General features: G+C 44.0%; 2 protein-coding genes across 16 annotated transcripts in view; one reads left to right on the top strand and one right to left on the bottom strand.

The window, feature by feature from the left end:
• The window catches only part of PTPN20 (protein tyrosine phosphatase non-receptor type 20), a 24448-nt gene extending 12927 nt beyond the window's left edge, over positions 1-11521 (bottom strand). For 2 of the 10 annotated variants that reach the window (XM_053387914.1, XM_053387909.1), the window contains exons 1-2: positions 4540-4681; positions 1123-1267 (exon numbers count right to left, since the gene is read on the bottom strand). Coding sequence is in view for 5 of the 10 variants with exons in the window: in XM_053387909.1 (XP_053243884.1) it covers positions 1123-1176 (54 nt within the window). In the remaining 5 variants the exon portion in view is untranslated. Of the gene's footprint in view, positions 1-1122; positions 1268-1332; positions 1438-2862; positions 3037-4539; positions 4684-11445 lie in introns of those variants that run through there. The other 8 variants (XR_008330393.1, XM_053387910.1, XM_053387915.1 and 5 more) reach the window with 8 other exon arrangements.
• Positions 11275-16280, top strand: part of MAPK8 (mitogen-activated protein kinase 8) — a 27258-nt gene continuing 22252 nt past the window's right edge. For 2 of the 6 annotated variants that reach the window (XM_053387904.1, XM_053387901.1), the window contains exon 1: positions 11275-11405. The gene's annotated coding sequence lies outside the window, so the exon portion shown is untranslated. Of the gene's footprint in view, positions 11410-15850; positions 15870-16280 lie in introns of those variants that run through there. The other 4 variants (XM_053387900.1, XM_053387902.1, XM_053387905.1 and 1 more) reach the window with 4 other exon arrangements.

Genomic DNA, 16280 nt, shown 5'->3' with positions numbered 1-16280 from the left:
CTACAAATAGCAAAAGCCACATTTTCTCTGTCCTACAGATTTTGTACCTAGCTGATCGCTCAACTATCTCTCAGCAGATGGAGACTTGCCTTACCCTTTGTAAAGTAAACCAGCCACTATTATATTATATGTCGCTGTTTTACATGTTGATTGCATACCCTCCAGCATTTCCCCGATGAAAATAGGGGTGTCCTATATAATAATAATAATAATGATAATGATAATGATGATAATAATACCTTGCCCATCGGACTGGATTGGCTTCCAATGCATATAAAAACACAATAAAACATTTAAAAAACCTTCCCTATACAGGGCTGACTTTAGATGTCTTCTAAAGGTTGTATAGTTACTTATCTCCTTGGGTCGGGGGTCACATAACTCCACACCCTCCAACATTTTTCTGATGAAAATCCGGATGTCTTAAGGAAGAACGGGACATTCCAGGATCAAATCAGAAACTGAGATGGCTTCTGTAAATCCGGGACCGTCCCTGAAAAATAAGGACAGCTGGAGGCTCTGTGATTGTGATTCTCCAACTCTGAAAAATGTTTTAATATTCATTTCCCCCCTATACTTTTTTATGCTGTGAACCATCCTGGGCTCCTTTTCAAGAGGAAGGAAAGGATATAAAATTGATTTTAAAAAGCCCTTAAGATGGGATAAATAGAAAGCAACAAAACAGGAAAGAACATTACCTGAATAACATATTGTAGCCCAAATTTAGGCGACTGCTGGATAATATGGTGCTATAGTCTTGTATAGAATCTCCATTTTAATTCCACTTCCAGATAGCTACAGAAAAGCAGTGCCTCAACAGCACTAAATCACTCTAGCGTGTAGGCAATCCTAAATCACCTTTGGCTCCAATCCTATGCACACTTACTTGGGAGTAATTTCTATTTAACATACGGGGACTTATAAGCAGACATGCAAAGGACTGTGCCGCTAGAAACCAGGAGATTGCAGTTTCATTTCTAACAACGGGCACGTTTCTGATTGCTGTTTAAAACAAAAGCATTTATATTTTTTACATTTTATAAACAGGCTAAGAAGGACAATTTAAGTTACACACAAACATTTAAGAAAGTAAACATTGCACTTATTCTAAAGCACACGCACCCTGCTTCCCTTTTTGCTTTTCTTTTTGTGGAAAAGGTTCCATGGCCGCAGCATTTCTGGAAATGTTATCTCTGGGCTACATGCAGCATGTTATCACCACCACTGAGGCAAAGAGCAAGAGATGGGCCTGTTTCATTTCACCAAACTGTATTGAAGAAACAACAGACAAGTTAGTAATTCGCTGGAAAAGAAGCTGCAGCCATTCCTCACCTTGCTACACATTTAACTGGATTCTTCCTGGTCTTAGAAAGTGATCCTTTGCTGTGCTCCTAGGATTCCCAGGTAACCGCGTTCATCCAGGCATACGAATCCATACTGAGCAAAAAATTTAAAAATGAATCTCAATATTTTTCTGTTCAGAGCCTTTCTGTGGGAGGCCCTTAGGTCCTGTATGTTAACAGAACAGAAACTGTATAAGCAAGGCTTCCTTTGCTACCTCAAGACAGAAGCCACAACTAGGGACACGGGTGGCACTGTGGTCTAAACCACTGAGCCTCCTGGGCTTGCCGATCAGAAAGTCAGTGGTTCAAATCCCAGTGACAGGGTAAGCTTCAGTTGCTTTGTCCCAGCTCCTGCCAACCTAGCAGTTCAAAAGCACACCAGTACAAGTAGATGAATAGGTATTGCCGCAGTGGGAAGGTAAATGGCGTTTCCGTGCGCTTTGGTTTCCATCACAGTGTTCGGTTGCACTAGAAGCAGTTTAGTCCTGCTGGCCATATGACCCGGAAAGCTGTCTGTGGACAAACGCCAGCTCCCTCGGCCTGAAAGTGAGATGAGCGCCGCAACCCCAGAGTCGCCTTTGACTGGACTTAGCCATCCAAGGGTCCTTTACCTTTTTTTTTTTTTAACCTTAGAAGCCACAATGGAAAAGACTATATGGAGTTGGCGGAAATGACTTGCAGAATCCGTGACCAGGGAGAAGAGTTGGTGGAAGAAGATTGGAAGAAATTTAAAGACTATTTGCAGAAATATTGTAAAATTAATGAATGTTAAAATGATGTTGGACTGGATTTAAGTGGACTCAGTAATAAGATCTATAAGAATATGTAAAAATGGTATATGAATATGATAATGGATGAATGTATAAAGTTGTAACTTGTTGAGATATTGAGTTAAATTTAAAGAAAAAGGATAAGGATTTGCTGAATTAATTATGTGAATGGGAATACAAAAAAGGGAGGTGTGAGGAGGTCAGAGAAATAAGGAGAATTCTGAAAATCTGAAAAATGGATTTGTTTTTAATTATTTTTTTGTGTTTGCTATGTTTTATGTATTTCTCTATTTTTTGTACTTTTTCTTTCTATTTTTCTTTGTATTTTTTATTTTTGGTTTTGATATCTTTGTCTTTTTATAAAATCTTAATAAATATCTTTTTTAAAAAAAATAGAAGCCACAATGGAAAGAAAAAGCAGAATCTCATGCAGTCCAGATGAAGAATTTGTCCCTCTACAACAGGCTTTCCCTAACTTGGGTCTCTAGCTATTGTTGGACTACAATTCCCATCATCCCTAGCTAGCAGGACCAGTGGTCAGGGATGATGGGAATTGTAGTCCAAAAAACAACAACACACAGCTGGTGACCCAAGTTTGGGACACCCTGCTTTAGAACATGCAGGGCTCACTTGCTAAGGCATTAGTGTAGCAACGGTTTAAAATAGGCAACATGCACTCCTGGGTATTCTAACTTCCAGTTATGAAAGCAAGCCTTCCCAACGTGATCTTTAGAGAAAAAAGGCACAACCTCATATAGAAGGCAGTCTGCACAGTCCTCCTTCAGTTCAGAGGGATGTTAACTTAGGGAAGCCTCATGATCAGCCGTGGATGTAGTCTGGTATGCACCCCACAGATGGCCCAGATGCTCCACCTCTTCACAACATCCTCCGCAACTGCTTCCCCAACTGTCACAGTTCCGGTGTGGAACCTTCTGCCTATGACTCTGTGATGTCACACAAACTCAGATTGCACATCTCTCTCTGGGGACAAGGACAAGCTACACGCCGCTCACAACACAGCCTGGCGTGTTCTATTATAATAATAGGCAATACTCCACATGGGATCTGTTCCTGTCAAACAGGGCAATCTTCACAGCACTGAAGATACCACGTTAACCAGAGAAATATAGGCTTAACATCAAAACCTAGGTTATGGGTGCAACAGGGCACTTTTTAATATATATATATAACAAGAAAACAAAGCTGAAAATGAACAAACTGCGGCTAAAATATTACGTTCGCCTTTCACATGGTCTAGTCCTTCCCCTGCCCACCCCCCCCCCATATTCTTAAGACCGTCTCTTCTCTAGTCTTCAGAGAGTACCGTGTTTTTCGCTTCATAAGATGCACTTTTTTCCTCCTAAAAAGTAAGGGGAAATGTCAGATCGTGCTTTTTTTTTTTTAGAAAGAGGAAAGTGGGTGTTGAAACAAAAATATAGAACCGAGTAGGCAGACAGGGGGGGCGCGGGTGATGCTGTGGGTTAAACCACAGAGCCTAGGACTTGCCAATCAGAAGATCGGCGGTTCAAATCCCCGCGACTGGGTGAGCTCCCGTTGTTCAGCCCCAGCTCCTGCCAACCTAGCAGTTTGAAAGCACTTCAAAGTGCAAGTAGATAAATAGGTACCGCTCCGGTGGGAAGGTAAACGGCATTTCCGTGCGCTGCTCTGTTTGGCCAGAAGCGGCTTAGTCCTGCTGGCCACATGACCCGGAAGCTGTACGCCGGCTCCCTCGGCCAATAAAGCGAGATGAGCGCCGCAACCCCAGAGTCGGCCACAACTGGACCTAATGGTCAGGGGTCCCTTTACCTTTACCTAGGCAGGCAGGGGCACAGAATGTGGCCTCTGCTCTGCCATGGACTCTCACCAGCACCTCGTTTAAGGTAGGGTGGCATGCTGCTTCTGTGCATTCAATATTGGGAATCTATTGTGTCCTGAGGAAATAAACCAGTGAAGAGGCTAGGGTGTATTTTTTGTGAACAACCGCCGGTGTCTCTAGCCAGAGAACACAAAGCTCACTCAGCCCCACCCAAACAACCAAATTCAAGTTACCGGTACAAAATTTCAACCCTCTGTCCCTTTCATAGATGAGTCTCATGATTCTATTTTGTTCATAATGCGCTTTACAGCTTTACATTTCAGAAAACATTATTCATTCTTACAAGAGGCTAGAGGAATAAGGAAAGGCTCGGAATTAAATTGTGGGAAATCGGGTTTTGGAGAGCCTGCTGTTGCAGAATTGTACCCGATTCACTCCGATTTCAGCCGCACCCTTCCACTAAGGAGCTCAGGCAGCATTCGTGACCGATCTCCCCTTTTATTCTGCAACCCAGTGAGGAAGGTTAAGCCGAATGCCCTGCGTTCAAAAGTCACTTTATCCAATATACCACACTGGCTCACTTTACGGGTTGGTGAAAACTCTGCCATACCTTGTGTGCCGCAGAATCAGGCGTGCTGCGCTGAGGTGCGAAACTCTCTTCGCCCAAAAGCAGGAAAGATGGGTCGATTTTCACAAAGCTATGCTATGAAGCTGCTGCACACCCCCCCTGCCCAAAGGTGCTTCACCTCTGTTTGTTTCTTTCCGTCCCTTTGTGGTGCTAACTGAACCCAGGAGTCCCTCACCTCCCAGAGAGCAGTTTCCAAAGCAACCCTTAAAGCTGGCATGTGACTGGGTTGGAGGCATCAGCAGGATAAAGGATAAAATTGTTCTCCGATACTCCCAGGGAGGTGGTTTGTCTAACAAATAATTAATCTGTTGCCTGCCAGGAACATCTACATGTTTCTGACCTCTATGAAGTGCCGCAAGAAGCATAACCGGGGTGGGGTGGGGGGGACAGAGGTGGCAGTGGGGATATTGAGATAACTGTGGATTTTTAAAGGGTCATAGGCTGTCATTTCAGATGATAATGACCAGCTATTCTGCTCCATGGTTTAACTGAAGAAAGTAGGGCCAGTTGTCTCAGAGGGTTTTTTTTCCGTTTTGTTGCTGATTTGTTTCTCTATTAATAATTTTATTCTGTGTGCTGCTCAATTAGTAAAGCACTCAAGGAAATGTTGCCACATGACATGTGCGATTAAAAGTGTCAGGAACCTCCTTTAAAAAAACAAGCAAACAGAAATGAACAGTGTTTTTCATTGGCAAGGGAAATAGTTCACTTTCCTATTACTGTTCCGTTCTTGTTTAAAGGAAACAATAAAATTATTGTCTAACTTCCTGCCGGGTGCGTCTTATAAGCCTTCCATAACACTTTTGCTTGCTAAATCTAACACCGTTGACACCTGAGGTGTATATTTTTTGGAAAGTACCCTATCTTTTGTCATCACATTCTTTCTCGTAAATGCTTAAATTGTTTTCAGTGTGGTTTTCTTCATTGCTAAGCCTCTTCTCTCTCCTTGGACCTTCTTCCATAGAATTGCAGAGTGACTCTGTGTTGCCATGCTTGCAGCACCACCTGTCTGTGGCCAAGCAAACTGCAACGTGATGACACTCAAAAGTTATTTTATATAGTAAGAAAAGGGCAAGGGCAAGACTTCCAGATGTTGCTAAACTACAACTCCCATCATCCCTGACTATTGGCTATGCTGCTTAGGAGTGATAGGAACTGCAGTCCAACGGCATCTTGAGAGCTAATGGTTCCCCACTCTGAGTTAATCCAAGATATTGGATTAAAAATCATTGGGGGGCGGGGAAGTGCCTTGAATTGAACTTGTTGAACTATTCAGGTACAACACTTCTCTACACTCCACTGTCTCTGGAAAGTAGAGATTTCCCAGGAGACTTCATTAAAGACTACAGAAACAACACAGCGTTGTGCTGAACATTTTTTTCTTATTATTTTCCCCAGTGTTCAATCAATATTAGCGTGGCAGCACATGCAACTTTGGAACTCCCTGCCTACTGAGATCAAGCAGGAGTCTTCACTGCATTTTTTTGGGGCGCTTGCTAAAAACATTATTACCCAGACACCTAGAAAGTTGAGGTGATTTTAATCTGTTTTAGCATTTTAACTTTGGTATGTTTTAAAGCGGGGTCATGAATTTTCCTCGATTTCATTGTTTTATCTTTGTGTAAAGCACTTTGAGGTTGTTGGGGTTTTTTTTTTACAATCAAGCAACGAAATAAAATAAATTATTGTGAAATAAAATAAATAAATTTGTTTACTGGTTATTCTTGATATTGTTAATATGAATCTAGGTAAGCAAATCTATGCAAATTTGATTTTATTCATTATTTAATATGTGATATTTGATAAATGTGATTGCCTAATAGCAAAAATAAAGAATTTTTAAGATTGGCTTAATTGGGAATTTTCATTTTCATGTGTTCCTTCTTTGATACTAGTAATAGTATTAATAAAAATTACTAGTATTATTACTGGTGTTATGAGAGTCAAGGTTATGCTAAGCTAAATTCTCATCAGTATTCACCACTTTCTAAAGGTCTGCTCTAGTGTATTTGCAGATGGGAGGCAGGGGCCACATCCCTGTGCATTTTTGCCCGACATGCTCAGTCCCTGACTTGCCCAATGTTGAGTGGGGAAGTCTACCTTCCCTTGAATGCGAGTAGATTTAATTAAAAATCAATGTCCCCTATTGCTTGAAAATCACAAATGAAGGATGCAATAATCAAGTTCCTCCAAAGCTGGTTCTATTTAAGTTGTTCATAAATTACCTGCTGGAGTTAGGAGCAAACAGCGAGGTGGCCAGGTGTGTTTTTTGATGACTCCAAATTGCCCTGTGACAGCTTCCCAAGGATGCAGTTTTGCCCTTTATGCTCTCAATGCCCTGTTTGGTTAGCCGTTTATACTGCATAAGCCCTGGCTATTCACTGGCTTCCCACACAAGCTTACAGCACCGAAATGAGTCTCCCCATATAGCACAATGGAGCAACTTCTTGGAACTTTTGAAGTGGGGATTACAGTTCCAATTTTAGCTTTGGTGGTTTCAAGGTCAGGAAAGCTTCTTAAAATCCTGCCCTTAATTAGAAACGACATACAAATCTTCTTAACCTAAGCCATCTTCATGGCCTCTCTCGGTAATATATTGCTGGGATTGTATTTCACTTATAATGGGACTTGCCTCCATTATAAGGTCAGAGTATCTTCTCCGCTGGGTTAATGATTGCTTATTTTCACCTCGCAATTCCCCAACGCAGTTACTTGCTTCTTACAGGCGAGTTTGTTCTATGTTGTTTCAATAAAGCCCCCCCCCCCCATTTATGGCAAGTATATGAAATAATTCCACCAATCCTATGACCTTTTCATGGGGGATTGTTGCTGTGGTTGCATTTATTTATTTAATTTGACTGCAGTAGAGTTTACAACCATGGGATTCAATCACATACACGCAAAATGCAGAGCACTCAGTTGAGGTGCGACAGTCTGAAAGTGGCCTTCCTTGTTTCCATGACACACATGACAAAGACACATGGGAAGCAACCATGGCTTCTTTTCCACAAGACTCTAAAGTTTCTGAGTGTGTCGTGCGGATGCCTGATTATCACCTTCCAAAGCAACTACTCTATTCCGAACTTAAATAATGCTGGTGGTCAACAAAAGAGGTTCAAAGACTGTCTCAGGGGAAATCTGAAAAAATGTAGTATAAACACCAACAATTGGGAAACACTTGCCTGCGAGCGCTCCAGTTGGAGAACAGCCTTTACCAAAGGTGTCATGGGATTTGAAGACGCTCGAACTCAGGACGCAAGGGAGAAACGTGCTAAGAGGCAGGCACACTTAGCAAATCCACACCGTGATCAACTTCCGCCTGGAAACCTATGTCCCCACTGTGGAAGGACATGTGGATCCAGAAGTGTGGATCCAAAATTGGCCTCCACAGTTACTTACAGACTCATTGTTAAAACCGTGTTTATCTTACTCAGCTACGAGTGATTGCCAAAAAGAGAGAAGAGATTTCCTTCACAAACAGATTAGGTTAGGTTAGGCACAAATAAGGCAAACTCACTGACTGTTCAGATTTGGGTCTTGTCTCACTGGCTGAGATTAGATTTGTACCTGTTGACACTGTTAGCTGCATTTCTCCTGCACACACTTAGAACCTGATGCTGTGCAGTGAGATGCACGCAAGCCCATTCACTTCAACTGGATTTAGGTGTGCCTAAAAAGACGCCTGCTTCTTGGGTGAAAAGCAATGACAAACCTAGACAGAATCTTAAAAAACAGAGACATCACCTTGCCAACAAAGGTCCGTATAGTTAAAGCTATGGTTTTCCCAGTAGTGATGTATGGAAGTGAGGGCTGGACCATAAAGAAGACTGATCGCCGAAGAATTGATGCTTTTGAATTCTGGTGCTGGAGGAGACTCTTGAGAGTCCCATGGACTGCAAGAAGATCAAACCTCTCCATTCTGAAGGAAATCAGCCCTGAGTGCTCACTGGAAGGACAGATCATGAAGCTGAGACTCCAATACTTTGGCCACCTCATGAGAAGAGAAGAGTCCCTGGAAAAGACCCTGATGTTGGGAAAGATGGAGGGCACAAGGAGAAGGGGACGACGGAGGAAGAGATGGTTGGACAGTGTTCTCGAAGCTACCAGCATGAGTTTGACCAAACTGCGGGAGGCAGTGGAAGACGGGAGTGCCTGGCATGCTCTGGTCCATGGGGTCATGGAGAGTCAGACATGACTAAACGACTAAACAACAACAACAACAAAACTTTGCACAGGACCAGGCTGTGACTTAGGACTCAAATTGTAAATTGTTGTAGAGTATGGCATCAGCTCTGCATGATCCTACAAGTCACACAGCAGGACAAAGGAACTTGTGGCTCCCCTGATGATGTTGGATGTCTTCTCCTTGTGGGGTTTGTTTGTTTACTTAGCAGATATTTGCCTGAAATGGAAATGGGAAGACAACATGGAATGGCATTTTGATGAGGACACCTGGAAGGTCACAGGTGCCACAAACCTGCCATACAGGAAGAGACAATGAAGAACCACAGCAAACCTCTCTGTTCTCCCCCCAATATTATATCCAAAGGCCATAGAAGGAGGGAAAACCATAATGTTTTATGCGCGCGCACGCACATAAGCATCTGGGTAGGATTGTCTGAACAGGAATGCTTTTAGCAGGCGCTGTGCAGTGCCATGGAGGCGCCTGCTTGATCTCAACAAGCCGGGAGTTCCAAAGGGCACACTAAACAATCAAGTTCTTACCAATGCGGAACGGGCATCATGTGGCACTGCTGATCTGAAGCAGCCGTGTGGGCGCTTGTGGGGTAAAGGCCATCTTGCAGATCAACTGCTCCGGAGGCGTTAATGGCTTGATATGACTGCCATGACCGTATAACACCGGTCCTGAAAGACCTACATTGGCCCCCAGTACGTTTCCAAGCACAATTCAAAGTGTTGGGGTTGACCTTTAAAGCCCTAAACGGCCTCGGCCCAGTACTGTATACCTGAAGGAGTGTATCCACCTCCATCGTTCAGCCTGGACACTGAGGTCCAGCTGTGAGGGCCTTCTGGTGGTTCCCACCCTGCAAAGGTGAGGTTACAGGGAACCAGGCAAAGGGCCTTCTTGGTGGTGGCGCCCACCCTGTGGAACGCCCTCCAACCAGATGTCAAGGAAATAAACAACTATCTGACTTTTAGAAGACATCTGAAGGCAGCCCTGTTTAGGGAAGTTTTTAATGTTTGATTGTATTTTTAATATTCTATTGGGAGCCGCCCAGAGTGGCTGGTGAAACCCAGCCAGAAAGGCGGGGTATAAATAATAAATTTATTATTATTATTATTTATTATTAATACGCCAGTAGCCACACCTTGAACTCGAGCCCTGCAACCAGTGCAGACCTCACTCTGGTCAGCAATTGCGCTGCAGCATTCTGCACCTACTGCAGCCCCACCAGGTGCCACCCCAAGGTGTCCATGCAACTTGCGGGTCACACACCGGTTCCAAATCTGGATCCGGAACAGGAGTGAGGGGCTCGTTCCTGACCCACCAGGCCTTGTGGCCCAGAGACTGAGCAAGAAATCCGATTTTTCTCCTCAAAGGGAGAAAATCTGCAACCTGGAGTTTGCAAGCAGGGACGTCGCATGGCAGCAGCAACAAAATGTTGCAGCACGGGACACTCTTGTTCAGCTTTTTTTGGGTGGGTGGGGGGGTTGTCGCACTTAAGATCTAAATTCTTTTGGGAATTGTAGGGACAGAACTACCTAAACTGTAGAGAAATTTATTTATGTCTGCTACTACAGCAGCAAGAATGTTATTTGCCCCAAAGTGGAAAAAAGCAGTAAAGTCCCAGAAAAACAAGAATGGGTACAAAAACTTGTGGAATATGCAGAAATGGCGAAAGAATAAGAAATCAAGATAAACTTTTTTTTTTAAATAAAAGAATGGAAATGGTTTATTGAATATTTACAGATAAACTGTAAACGGATTAAAAACATTGGCAGCATTAATGTAATAATAACCTGCAGTTTCACAAGAGTATATATTTGCAGGAGATAAATCAACGAGCAACTTGAATATGCAGAAGATATATATTTTTTTAAAGAACCGCAGAAAGAGGGGGAAGGAAGTCAAAATTTGGAAATGTTAAATTGACTGTCAAACTAATGAAATGTATAAACCTGAAAAGCATAAATAAGAAACTAAAACAGAACTAAAGCCCCTGAAAACACACATGCGTGCGCAGAGAATAAGATAGCTGCTGCGCAAGAGTATATAAGATATTGATACTTAATTGGCTTAAGATTTTAAATTGAGTGATGAATTAATATGTTTGATTTCATAACGTGAAGATCTAAGGATGTTGATGTTTAAGTTAAATTAAGAACTGTGATTTGGAAAACCGTGCAATGAAATTCAACCAAGGGCAAGCGAGGAAGTCACCTAACAATGTTAATGAGTGCAATTTTTAATAAGGTTATGATTTATGTTTGTTTGTTTTATGTGTTTGTTTGTTTATAATGTTGTGAAAACCAAATTTATTTATTTTTTAAGAGAGTATATAGGATATCGCTCCTGCGCGCGCGGATCGCTGAGGGAGCCTTTCCCGTCCGGCGGAGGAAGGCGGGCGAGGCCTCCCGCCGCCTCAGCGCCCCCGACCGGCTTCCTTCCCTGAGGAAGATGCCGGCCTGGCCCGGCGGCGGAGGCGGAAGGCGCGCCGCGGCCTCTCCGGCCGTCAGTAGGCGGGCGCGAGGCGGCGGGCGCCCGCCCCCTTCCCCGCCCCGCTCCGCCTCGCTGTGGTCGGCGGCGGCCAGGCAGGAAGAGGCGGCGGCGGCGGCGACAAGGCCCGGCTGAGGCGAGGAAGCGGAGCCAGCGAGCGAGCGAGCGAGTGAGTGGCCGGGAGAGAGCGGGCTGGCGGCTGGGCCTACCTGCCTGGAGGAGGCGCTCCCTCGCGCCCATGGGTGCCTTTCTGAGGGGAGAGAGAGAGGCGCCCTCACACCCTCCTCCTCACCGGGCAAAGGCTGCAACCGTCGCCTCCGGTCTCACAAGGCCTCGCCTGGCTTGGAGCGGTGTGGGTGGGGGCGTCCTTCCTTCTTCCTCCCCCCACCCGCCTCTCCTTTTTGGGCCTGCTCCCCTTTGCTCAAAGTGGGGGGGGGTGCGCAAAGAAACTTGGGGGCCCCTAAGGGAGGTTGTGTGGTTGCGTGCTTTTTGCGTGTGTTTAAAGGCGGCCCTGGGATCCTCAGATGGAGGGGATCCTTTGGTGTGTGTGTCCCCCCCAAAAAATATATATTTGAGGGGGAAGTTTGAGGGGAATTCCCATTCAAATGGGTGCGTGTGTGTGTGTGTGCACCATGGGGCTTCCCTGGGGCCCCCAATATTTTATTCAAGTTGGGCACCCCCTAGATGATATAGAATACAGCAATGATAATAATGGAGGTTGGCATAGAATAATGATAATGGTGACAATTGGCACCCCTGGAATAATGATGGTGCTGATGCTGCACATTTTTTGGGGCCCAGTGTGCACGAAATGCAGATTACAGCATGCTTGTTTTATTATGCATCCGACTTGTCTCCCCGAAAATTATCTCAGATGTTCCTCCCTCCTTCTCCCCCTTCTTGTTTTCACAACATCCCTGCGAAGTGGACCGAGAGGTGCTGAGTGGCCAAGCGGGAGCCAGTGTGGTGTAATGATTTAGACAGTGTTGGACTGGGATGTGGGAGATCAGGGTTTGAATCTGCACTCGGACATAGAATCGTAGAGTTGAGAGGGACCAATTTATCCATCTAACAAACGCATGAATGTTCAGAGGGGTGGGAAATGGTATGAGTGAGGCTACAAGATGCAAGAATGTGCGCTGAGCTCAGAAGGCATAGACGTGTTGCAAACCATTTGTGTTTCTTGTGTGTCATGGCTTTTTGGTTCTGTTCGCAGCTCCAGTTTATGTTTTATCTATCTGTGTTTTCCAAATGAGAATTACGCTTCATGTTTTTGACAGTGAGGTTATGCTCCACAAGAAAACTTTTCGTTCTTTAAGATGCTACAAGGTTGCTATCTAGTGGGCTCCAGTGACATGCTAATAAGGAGTTGTGAGTAGCTCCCTGCTTCTTGTAGTAAACCTATCTTGTATGGGCAGATGCAAATTACACTAATTATACTTAAGGCCCACTATCCAAACACTTAGTATACAAAAAAAATCACTTATCAAAATACGAGGAAGTAGTACTCTTAATCTTGCTAGGCACATCACAGATTCAAATATCTAAACAGCCAGATCTGTGAGTAGTACTGTTAAACAAATAAGCCTCTTTAAACAAGGCTTACTTTTTGCAGCAGCCTTTTCATCAGAAACCATGGTGAAGAAGGGAGGAAGGATGAGAGACTGGACAAATAAGATAACATTTTTTCCTTCCTTGTTGCCTTTTGCAAGGTTTCAGAGGGTTTTCCCAGGGTTGTTGTTTTTGTCATTTTGGGATCAAAGTTCCTTGGTCGGGAACACATTAGAAATTTTCCTATAGGAATCAGTAGAAATAGTTGACCATTTATGTGACCGCTTGCCTGACAAAAGGTTTCCCGAGAACACATTTTATTCGGATAGCAGGACCTGCCTGTAGACCAATCCTATGCAGGTTTATACAGATATAACCCACTGTGTTTAATGGAGATTACAGTGGTACCTCGGGTTAGATGCTTCAGGTTACAGACTCCACTAACCCAGAAATTGTACCTCAGGTTAAGAACTTTGCTTCAGGATGAGAACAGAAATCGCATGGTGGCGCGGCGGCAGCAGGAGGCCCCATTAGCTAAAGTGGTACCTCAGGTTAAGAACAGTTTCAGATTAAGAACGGACCTCCAGAACGAATTAAGCTCTTAACCCGACGTACCACTGTACTGTACTCCCAAATAAATGTGGTTCGGATTGTAGCATTACATCATTTGAAGATTGGCATGCTTGCATTTGTCAGAATTTGTTACTTTTCTTACTAAGCACTTCTGAATTGACTTTTCAAGGCTTCAGGTTGTTTCATGCCAAATCTTCTTCATAACTGGTTACTTATCCATGAGAAAGTTTACAGGATTATGCTGAGTTGACATGCTGTAAATAGAAGATGCAAAAAGATTTGTGGTTATTGATTGATCTCTGAAGTTCATGCTGAATTTCAGTGTCACACAATGCAAAGTATTAATATGGGTCTTACCAAGTACTTTCTAATCTTAATCTTTGCAACCCGCTCTCCTCACTGTTAGGATTCAGCCACTTGTCCCAAACCATCACCAGGTGTGTTGAATAGCTGTGCTCCACATTTTATTATGTTTATGCATTAATCAGCCTTAAAACTTTCCCAAGGTTGTATTTCCTAAATAACATAGGTTCTCTATGATGGAAAATAAATATGCAGTCACTTGATTATCCCAGCCCAACCCTTACTCCATTTTTATACCTATGAAAGCAGTTCAATCCAAATTTCTGAGGGTTGTTCTTCAGGTACCCTTTGGCATGACAAACATCACCCAGTGTCTGGAGGCTGGCCTCTAGAAAGCTCTAGAAGCCAGGGATTGGCTTGCTATTTTCAATTTTTGGCTGAAGCTAACCTTACATTCAACTGGCTTAGTAGCCCCACAAACCATTCAGTTTGCTGTTCATAAAACTTCTGAACTCTAGCTATACAGATTTTCCTTGAGCTCTGCCATTTCTCTGGGATAGGAGAGGGCTAGAGTGGCTCTAAAGCAATGTTTTGCAGATGTTGAACGCCAACATCATCTAGGTTCAACCTCCAACCACACACTAATTGACGGAGCACTCTAATTCAGTAAACCAGCTAACTGTCTTTCTGCACTCTTGGTCCAAAAGCACTGCAGAGACTTCACATTGGTGCACCTAAATGCCCTTCCTTCAGCAGTACTGGAGGGAAGATACTTAAAAATATAAAGAACATGCAGCACTTAGAGGGCTTGGAACAGTCTTCTTTTGCAGGACCCCAAACCCACCTGTCCTTCCTAGTCCCCTATAGACCAGACAAAAGGGAGAAGAAAGGCAGACTAGGTCACATAGTGCTCCTGAGATAAGCTCAAAGGCAAATTATTAACCCTGCTCTTCTGATGAAAGTAGAGCCAGGACTGGGAGGGACTGTTCATTTTATTAATCTTTATTATTAAGAAATCAAAGCAAGAAGCATATAGAACACTTTATCCAGATGTGTATAATAGAGTGAAAAGAATAAAGAAAGTAAATAGAAATAGCATATAGAATAGTAAAATTGGAATGAATATTATTGAAAGTTGTAGTCATAACATGTACTCCAAAGAGGAAAAGTACAAAACGTCTTGCGGTCAGTTCCTGGCTGTGATTGCTTGTTGCAGCACAGTACTTGGCCACACTGAGAGTGATAGATTCATTTTGGTCTGAGAGAAATAGGAGGAGGGTGGATGGCAGTTAACGGATTGAGGTTGAATCCTGATAAGACAGAAGTACTGTTTCTGGGAGGCAGGGGGCAGGTAGGTCCTGAATGGGGTAACCGTGTCCCTAAAGGACCAGGTACTCAACCTTGGGGTCATTTTGGACTCATAGCTGTCCATAGGGGTACAGGTCAATTCGGTGTCCAGAGTGGCTGTCTTCCAGCTCCATCTGGTACGCCGACCAAGACAGTACCTGCTTGCGCACTGCCTCACCAGAGTGGTACATTTCCCACTTGGACTACTGCAGTACATGGGGCTACCTTTGAAGGTGACTTGGAAACTGCAGCTGCCAGTCTGGTGACTGGAAGCGGCCACTGAGACCATAGAGCACCAGTCCTAAAAGACCTGCAATGGCTCCCAATATATTCCCGAGCACAATTCAAAGTGTTGATGTTGACCTTTAAACCCCTTAATGGCTTTCACCTTGAAGGAGCATCTCTGCCCACATTGTTCACCTTGGACATTAAGGGCCAGCTCCGAGGGTCTTCTGACGGTTCCCTCACTGTGAGAAGTTAAGTTACAGGGAACCATGCAGAGGGCCTTCTCGGTAGTCACACCCGCCCTGTGGAATGCCCTCCTGTCAGATGTTAAAGAGATAAATAATCTTCCGTAGACATCTGAAGGCAGCACTGTATTGGGACGCTTTTAATGTGTCATGTTCTGGTTGTTGTGGTGGTGGTGTTGGTGGTGTTTCTGTATATACGCTGTTGGAAGCCAACCCAAGTGGCTGGGGCAACCCAGTCAGATGGGCAGGGTATGATGATGATGATGATGAATATGATCTGATTGTCCTGGCTTATGGGTTTTTTTTAAAAAAAGATTTTATGCAGTTCTTGGTAAAAGGAGAACATGAGTCATCATCTTGACCTTTTCACAGGGGCACTTGTGTTCATGGTAGGTGCTGCAGATGTTCCTTATTTTTATTTTGAATTAAGAAAAGATGCAAATGGATCATCACTTCCAGCAAGTGGAGTTCTGCCTGGCAGAGGGCCAGTGAACTTACTGTGAGACATTTCTGCTCCTCCTTAGTCCCCTGCAGAAGGACTTAGGGACCACATCTTCTAGTTCTTACCTGGGTCAGCAGCTTGCTTGCAGAGAAATCTACCCTCCTGGGGGCTGTTGCTGCAAATATGTTCTCTTTACAGAGGAATTAAAGGCAAGAAGAGGCTGCTGGGGAAGGGACAGATCACTCTTGCCAGATATCTGAAATGATCTGTAGAGGTCTTTCGAAATTAGGCTGAGGGCTGCCTTTGGCTCTAGGTCTGCAGGGTTCCCACCCCAGGACAGGAGGAAAGGCTGTTGTAT

The sequence above is a fragment of the Podarcis raffonei genome, chromosome 5 (genome assembly GCF_027172205.1).
Source record: "Podarcis raffonei isolate rPodRaf1 chromosome 5, rPodRaf1.pri, whole genome shotgun sequence".
Taxonomy (NCBI): Eukaryota; Metazoa; Chordata; class Lepidosauria; order Squamata; family Lacertidae; genus Podarcis; species Podarcis raffonei.
The sequence above is the reverse complement of the archived record's forward strand: the minus strand, read 5'-3'. Positions and strand labels throughout refer to the sequence as shown.